Source organism: Bos indicus, chromosome 16 (assembly GCF_029378745.1).
Source record: "Bos indicus isolate NIAB-ARS_2022 breed Sahiwal x Tharparkar chromosome 16, NIAB-ARS_B.indTharparkar_mat_pri_1.0, whole genome shotgun sequence".
NCBI classification, from domain to species: Eukaryota; Metazoa; Chordata; class Mammalia; order Artiodactyla; family Bovidae; genus Bos; species Bos indicus.
In genome coordinates this window covers 38,131,364-38,140,254 of record NC_091775.1, presented here as the reverse complement: position 1 = coordinate 38,140,254, position 8,891 = coordinate 38,131,364, and the positions used below count along the sequence as shown (strand labels likewise).

The following is an 8,891-nucleotide window of genomic DNA, read 5'->3' as shown; positions in this document are numbered from 1 at the left end:
GACAGTCCGGGCTATAGCCATCAGCGGCGCCTGGGGGAGTTGACAAGGAGGAGGACACTGCCACCCGCAGCCTCTGGGAGCTCACTGCAGCCCGGCCCGCGGACAGCCTCGCAGAGGCAGCCCTAACCCACCCCCGGGGTGGTGGCGGCAGGCAAGAGAAGGAAAGGAACCATGTTCCTCGCTTGCCCTGGCTTCTGGGTCCTCGTGGTCCTAGGCAGCAGCTGGGCAGGCTGGGGGAACCTAGGGGCTGAAGCAGCAAAGCTAAGGCAGTTCTACGTAGCTGCTCAGAGCATCAGATGGAACTACCGCCCCGAGTCCACACACCTCAGGTAAGGCAGGTGGGGTGTCTGGATGGGTTTCTCCAGGAAGAATAATCTATTTCTTTTAGAGAACATTCCTTTTGCAATTCCATTTCTGTGTGTGTGTGTGTGTGTGTGTGTGTGTGTGTGTGTGTGTGTGTTTAACTTCAGATAGGTAAATATAATTAATAGGAGGGTTTAATGAATAAAATTGGTGGATGCTCATTTTGCCTCTAATAATACAGTGTAATATTCTAAGGTTACAGAAAATATTGTTTGGCTAGATACTGCTTTCAAGAGTTTGTTGTTGATATAATTTTGTTAGTATCATTGCTTGTTGGTTTAATATATTGATTGATTCAAAAGCACCAGGCACCTACCTCTTCGTTAGCCCTTGTTGCAAACTCCTATTCCAGATATTTAGTAGTTTAGTATTTTTAGGAAGGGCTTCCCTGGTGGCTCAGATGGTGAAGAATCTTGCGCAATGCAGGAGACTTGGTTTCAATCCCTGGGTCAGGAAAATCCTCTGAAGAAGGAAATGGCACCCCACTCCAGTATTCTTGCTTGGGAAATCCCATGGACAGAGGAGCCTGGTGGACTATAGTTCATCAGGTCACAAAGAGTCAGACACAACTTCTAGGTACATACTATTTATTTTATATCCACTTAGCTTCATCTTCTAAAACTAAAGATGTGTACCTTGTAACTTTATTATAAGCAGATTATTGAGTAACAACTGCCAAACTTTTGTTGCCTTCTCATAAATGACTTTCAAATCATCAATTCATAAAAATGCAACATTGTTTTTCTTTTATCTTTTTTCCTGTTTCACATGACTCTCATTCTTCTCTCATTCTTTATCAGTCCCTGGGATATGGTCTACTCTGGCTATTTTGATAAGAGTCACTATTAAAAGGCCTATGTAACTAAGACAAGGGTCAAATAATAAAACTGTATCTGAGTTGCAAACTCTTTTCCTAACTGAAAGATTAGAAATAAGATTTCCCAGAAATTAAACAAATCACAGGTTCTACTCAGTATTTCTCTGAATAGTAAACCTCTTAGTGTAACTAAGATTTTTTTTTAACTTAACATCACAGTTTAAATGATTGTGAAAGATGTGTTCCTCTTTTACAATTTCGAAACCAAAGCAATCTGCCAGGAAAGTATTGTGATGTTTTAAGCCTTTTAGTGCATAACATTAACCCTTTCAAAATCTCTTCTCTGTAACTGGATTATTTCGGAGGGTGTGTCAGCTTGGTCTTGTAGTAGTAAGTCCCTCTTTAAAAAAATCATTTAAAATATTGTATTTCAAGGTGATAATCTAGGTCACACCCTCACCCTTAGAGAGCCGATACTAACAAAAACCCCAAAGGAAATAGCAGTCTTTCCAACATCTATTTTCCTGCTCATGGGTAGAACACTAGCTTGGATGTTGGCTTTCCTATGTCATGCTTATGCTTGCTTATACTTGGGAGTTCTTTCTTCTGCAATTAACAATGAGAATAACAAGTTGAATATTGAAGGCAGAATCACATAGGGCAACACCCTGATTTACATGGTGAGTTGGTCATCCTATCCTCTCACTCTGTGATTGAGTTTCCAGAATTCTGGGAACAGTTACTCCTCTGGTATCAATTATTGAGTCAAAACCAAACAGTGATAATCCAGATGAACTGTCGCTATTTTCAAACCTCAAATCATGTCATTTCTTTCTAGTACTTCTTTTTTAAAAATTTATTTATTTTTAATTGAAAGATAATTGCTTTACAGTATTGTGTTGGTCTAGTACATCTACGTGAAAAATTAAACCTGTATATCTGGCTGCTTAAACTAAGAACTTGTTTTAAATTGTCCTACATCGAGAGCTAATGATACTCACTATAAAGAAATCAACATCCATCCTTTCCTAAAGTGTATTTTAGCACCAAGCAAAGATCTTTCCTTATTTCATGTAATATTGTCAGGGCAGTGCCTTTTAGTGGTGAAATAGATCTTTTATTCTTGCTCTGGAACAAAAGTGAATATTTTTGAAAATTTCCCTAAGGAAATATGTTCAATCACTTGCATGCATATAGTAACAGATATTGAAAAAAATAGATGTACATTGGTCTCTCAAGGGTTTAAGCCTTATATGATTTTATTATGAATAAATCATCTTTAAAGAATTCTCATAAATGGAAAACTCATCATGCATATTGTTTGAATTCATCTTTAACTTTCTGCTCAGTCTGATTATTTTCCAATAGCAATTCAGTTGTTCAAAATAAAAATAAATATACCTCTGTATGCACACACAATATACACAGGGAAACATATTAGGATGCACAACTCTACTAAAATTACTCTACATAAAAGACTGATTTTTCATAGTAAAGATCTTATACTGTCACCTGTACTCCTGTATTTAGAGATCTATGGTTAGGGTCAGGAAACACGTTTCAATTGCACCCTTCCAAGAAAAAGGACCTCCACATTATGGACACTAACATATACAATCCTAGGGTTCTTGGGCTCTATAAACTCTTAAGAGGTCATTTAATTAATTTTCAACTTGCCTGTTTTAACTTCCTACTTTTTCCCAAACTCAAAGCACCCAAAGCAATTAGTAAATAATTGTCTAGTTTCTACCTGAATGCTTCCAGTGACTGAGAACCTACCACCTTCTATAGCTAGCCCTTCCAAAAATACTTATGCGTGCCTCTTTTAATTCTGCATTCAAATATTAACACAGTTCTTGTACCCCACATTTTAAAATTATGAGAACTACTAAAATTACAGATTTTTCTGCTTGCTGGGAAAACTTGAAAGTGAAAAATCAACTTTAATTACACTTTTAAGATATTACTAGCTAAAATGCATTGAATATTTACAATGTGCCAGCTCTAAACCCTTTGTAGGTATCAGTTTATTTAAAATTTGTAATAATCCTTGAAGGAAATTTTACTGTTGGTCCCAGCTCACAATTACAGAAACAGAGGCAAAAATGGATTAAATAAACTTTTCAAGGTTATATAGGTAACAAGGGGTAGATACAGGATTCAAATCCAGACACTCTGTACATACAACCAGTTCTCTTAGCCTCTGTGCTACATAAACATCAAAGCAAATGTGATTAGTATCTTTCTCTGTTATGACCTAATTATACTGGGCCACTCTCTGGATTAGGAAGCATATCAAAGCCAATATGGGCAACTGGTTTACACATCTGTAAGAAATTGTCCCCAATTATCTTTCCTTTTGGGCTCCCCTGGTGGCTCAGATGGTAAAGAATCTGCCTGCAATGCAGGAGATCTGGGTTTGATCCCTGGGTTGGAAAAATCCCCTGGAGCAGGCAACAGCTATCCACTCCAGTATTCTTGACTGGGGAATCAGATGGACAGAGGAGCCTGGTGAGCTGCAGTCCATGGGGTTGCAAAGAGTCAGAGATGGCTGAGCAACTAACACTACTACTATTATCTTTCCTTTTACCTTTAACTTTGAGTTTAAGACAAGGATGGGAATGGCGTGCCCATCTTTAGAGACACAGAAGGAAAGGATGGAAATTATCCCAGTACTCTCCCTGCTTTCCTCTCTGAATTCTTAACCATGGAAACAATTGGCCCTGTGCATCTGTGGATATGAAAGCTGAAGATACAGCCGGCTAACTGTACTGTTATAGAAGGGACTTGAACATCTGCAGTTTTAAATAAACTGATACCTACAAAGGGTTTAGAGCTGGCACAGGGGTGTTGTGGAACCAACCCCCACAGATACCAAGGATGACCGGACAGTAGTTTTTGAATCTTGGTTTTGCCATTATCAACTGTTTCTCCTCAGGCAAGTTACTTAAACTTAGATTTGTTATTCATTTGTTTCCTATATGAATCCCAGGGCTTTGACTCCATTAGCCATCTTCAACTTCTGAGCAAGAAAGAGTCCATTAAATCAACAGTTTTTGACAGTTCCCCAGCAGCTTGGGCTTCCTTGGTGGCTCAGGCGGTACACAATCTGCCTGCAATGCAGGATATGCAGGTTCAATCCCTGGGTTGAGAAGAATCCTGGAGAAGAAAATGGCAAACCACTCCAGTACTTTTGTCTAGAGAATTCCATGGACAGAGGAGCCTGCTGGGCTACAGTCCTGCTGTTGCTGCTGCTAAGTCGCTTCAGTCGTGTCCGACTCTGTGCGACCCCAGAGACGGCAGCCCACCAGGCTCCCCTGTCCCTGGGATTCTCCAGGCAAGAACACTGGAGTAGGTTGCCATTTCCTTCTCCAATGCAGGAAAGTGAAAAGTGAAAGTGAAGTCGCTCAGTCGCGTCCAACTCTTCGAGACCCCATGGACTGCAGCCTACCAGGCTCCTCCATCCATGGGATTTTCCAGGCAAGAGTACTGGAGTGGGGTTCCATTGCCTTCTCCGGGGCTACAGTCCATGGGGTCACAAAGAGTCAGACATGACTGAGCAACTAACACCAGCAGCTTAAAACTGTATATGAATGATGAGTTGAAAAGCAGCTCACATATTTATTCATAAGGAATTTGGCCATATCTTTAATCATTTAAAATATAAGCCTAAAGTTTGGGTTCTTTTTTAGAACTTTGATCTGAGTAATAGGGTTGGTTAATGCAAGCTAAATTTGTGGAAGAATGGTTATCACAATAGAATATTCTTGAAGACATCAATAATTATTTTATTAACTTCACTTATCATTCGTATTTATAAGACCTGGGGTTTCTGAAATGCAGTTTAAAAATACTGTTATTTCTAGTAAAGGTTTGAGGACATGAGAGATCTATTTTGTTGTACTGTGAGTAGATGTCATATAAGCCTTTCAAATGTATCTTATTTCCAGTTCGAAACCTTTTGAAACCTCCTTTAAGAAAATTGTCTACAGGGAGTATGAAGCATATTTTCAGAAAGAAAAACCACAATCCAGAACTTCAGGTAAGCCTGAAATATATTTTTAAATTTTGAAGATAAAACTCTATGGCTAATTTGATATTCACATATACCTAAAATATACATTTAGGGATATTTTATAGTAATGTGTCTTTGTTGTTTTTAACCAGTGTGACTACATAATTTGTAGGGCTCTTATTCATAGTGTTGAGAGTTTCAAAACAGTGACAACAAAGCATTAAGCCAAGCTGGGGGCCCTCCTGAGTATGGGGCCCTGTGCAATTTCATGGGTCACATGCCTATGAAGACAACTGTTTTTAATATTGATTTTAAAAAGCTAAACACAACTTTTAAGCGTTCGAATTTTTATTCATTCATCTAGCAAACTATTAAAGAGCACCTACTGTGGGCTGGGCATTGAAATAGGCACTATGGATGTCATGGTGGACAAGACAAATGCATCCCCTGCCTTCGTGGAGCTTATGGTCTAGTTTAACGAGCACAAATGAACTTTAGCAAACGATTATTTGCTGGGTCCTGAAATTCGTTTAAAGGAACTGTATATGGCTGATTTTTTTTTGCATCTATCCTTCCCATCTCTTTTTTATTTAGTGCGATATGCATAATAGCTATAATTTTTAAAGAAAAATTTCTTCTCTTTTCCTCAACTCTTTTTCAGTTAAGGAAAGTAGGATGAATGGGTTTCTGGGATCTCAAATGTGGTGAATATGGTAACATAGTTCACAGGACTGATAAAGGCCATTAGGAGATGACGTCCTCCAGTTAGGTCCCCTAGTTGATAATTCACATATGCTCAGATGGTACAGCGTCTGCCTACCCTGCGGGAGACCCAGGTTCAATTCCTGGTTCAGGAAGATCCTCTGGATAAGGAAATTGCAACCCACTCCAGTGTTCTTGCCTGGAGAATCCCAGGGACAGGGGAGCCTGGTGGGCTGCCAACTATAGGGTTGCACAGAGTCGGACACGACTGAGGTGACTTAGCAGCAGCAGCAACAATGGGCTTCTCTGTGTTCTGCAACACATTCTTCACCTGAGAGCACAGGATTGTGTTAGCTTACCTCCTGCAGTTTTCATTCCAAAACTGCATAAAATTGGGTACAGGCTGTGCTACCATCCTGCAATCTCAAGACAGGCCACTCTTTCCCCCAATTTGACATTGGGCACCAAAGAAAAGGCAGAAACGGTCTTAGGCCATCTGGTTTATGGAGGATCTAAATGGCAGCTCAAACAACATTCAGCCGTGTTTGCTGTTTGCCTCCATGCATGAAGGTATTTGGTTTGCATTTGTAAAAATACCCCTTTGTTTTGCTTTAATTCTGAAGAAGCAAATAGGGAGGCTAAACAAATATTGCTAACCACTCATTGCAGTAAGAGGTTAAATTACTTAGAAGACTTATTCTGGGCATCAGGCATGTGCAGCCATGTGATGCCAACAAACAAATCAACCCAGCAAGGCATCCATGGTAACAAATTGAAGTGGCATGTGACAGCAGTCAGCACCTGACTTGGCTTATGGGCATTCTGGGCAGGTGGGAGTAGCCAGTGGGGGCTTCTGTTGGGAGCTAGGTCTGAGGGTATCAGCCAGAAGAGAGGGGTCAGTCAGTGGAGTCAGCTATGGCCAGGAGTGAAAACCAGTGCAGACATGGGGACTATTCCAGGAAAGTGAGGGAGCTGCCCTGCCCTGCAGAAGGCGGTAAAAGAAAGCTTTGGTTCAAGAGTCTAGAGACCTGAGTTCTAGTCCCAGCAATGCCACCCAATCACTGACTGACGTTGGACACGCCACTCTTTCCATCCACTTCCAAGGCTTTGTAACCATCTCTCAGATGAGGATTCAGCTCTATGGACTCCATGGTCCTATGCAGAACTAACATAAAAACTCAAACAAAAAGCTTCTCACAAGGTCAGTGTAAACTCTAGGACTTGGAGCTCAGGGAGTGGAATAAGACAACAGTGGGTGGAAACATAGGACGACTGTCTCAAAGATCACATTCTCTCATTGCTAAGGGAAAATGAGTTTCCTATCATTGCTGTAACAAATTACCACAAACTTAGTGGTTTAAAACAACACAAATTTGTTATCTCAAAATTCTTGAGGCCAGAAGTCCAAATGAGTTTCACTGAATTAAAATCAAGGTGTTTGAAGAACTCTGTTCCTTCCAGAGGCTTCTGGGGAGAATTATTTCCTTGCCTTTTCCTGTTACTACTGATAGAAGCTACCTGCATCCATGGACTCATGGCCCCTTCCTTCTTCAAAGCCAGCAGGTAGCATCTTCTAGTTGCTAACTCAGATACTCCTGCTTCCCTTTTCTGAGGACCTTTGTGATTACGTTGGGCCCACCTGGATAATCCAAGAAATGCTCCCCATCTCAACTTCCTTAACTTAATCACACCCACAGAATCTATTCTGCCATATAAGATAGCATATTTACAGGTCCCAGGGATTAGAAGGTGGGAGGGCATTATCCTGCCTACTACACACCACCCCACAACAAAACTCTGCCACAATGTCCTCCATTTCAGGAAATGGCCCTCTCATCCACCCAGCCCTCCAAACCAGAACCTCAGCAGCCATCCATGGCCACTTGACCTCCCTCACCCCCTACTCTACATGCAACCCATCAAGTCCTGACAGTGTGATCTAAACAGCTCTCTAATATGTTCTCTCCTTATCATCTCCATTGTCCTAACCTTGAACTAAGTTACCAACATCTCTCAGCCTTCACTCTGGTTTCTCACAAATGCAGCTGGTCACTGGTCCATGTTGCACCCCTGCTTCCAGATACTATTAGGTTAAGAGGCAAAACTCTGAGAGGTCTTTAAGGCCCTGTGTGATGAGACCTCTGATCATGCCTTTGGCTTCACTTTCTGCCTTTCTCTCTTACCTCCAAAGCTCTGCCTTCCCATGGCTATCTGCCAGTTCTCTGAATAGGCCAAGTGTGCTGGCACCTCAGTGCCTTTGTACATGCTAGTCCCACTCCCTGGACTGCTCTTGTCCATCTCTTTGCCTTGCCTTTGGGCTTCAGTTAAAGTCTCACTGTGGTGGTGTCATATTGAATTAATTTTCACAACCACACAGGATTATAAGAGACAGTGTAGGGACAGCTCATGAAAGAGCAATTCTCCGAAAAAATGCTGAGTGTATATTTATAAAGTCCTCTTTTTGGACAAGGGAGTCATATAGTAAGGCTTTGAAGATAAGAAAGTTTGTTCTGTGTGCAGAACACCACCTATCGAGGCTGACATGTCAACCAAGATATCTGTCTTAAGGGCATGAGAAAGAGTACAAGGAAAGGGTAAGACAGAACAGTCTTCAGAAAACAGGGCCTTGAGAAAGTAACAACATTTATATCTTCATACCTCACTTCCTCAGGGAAGCATTTTCCAACTCTGATCCCCTTCCTGCCTCTAAGAATTGCCTAGAAGCCCCTGTCAAATGCCCTGCAGAGAATCCTTTTCTTTTCTTTCATAATATGAACCACAGTTTGCAATTAAATATTTGTGTGACCATTTGTTAAAATCTGTCTTGCCTTCTATTATCTTTGAAGGCAGGGGGTACATCTGTTCTACTCACCATTCCAATTCTGACACCTAGGATAATGTGAGCACTCAATATTTCTTAAAAGAATGAATAACTACAAGGTGCAATAAAAAGAGGTGGTTAAAAGCTTAGCATTTAGAGTCAGACAGATTTAA

General features: G+C 40.9%; 1 protein-coding gene across 2 annotated transcripts in view; it reads left to right on the top strand.

The window, feature by feature from the left end:
* F5 (coagulation factor V) overlaps window positions 1–8,891 on the top strand; it is an 81,162-nt gene continuing 72,271 nt past the window's right edge. For both annotated transcript variants that reach the window (XM_070768120.1, XM_070768119.1), the window contains exons 1-2: window positions 1–329; window positions 5,131–5,222. In XM_070768120.1, coding sequence (XP_070624221.1) covers window positions 172–329; window positions 5,131–5,222 — 250 coding nt within the window. In that variant the 5' untranslated portion in view covers window positions 1–171. The remainder of the gene's footprint in view (window positions 330–5,130; window positions 5,223–8,891) is intronic.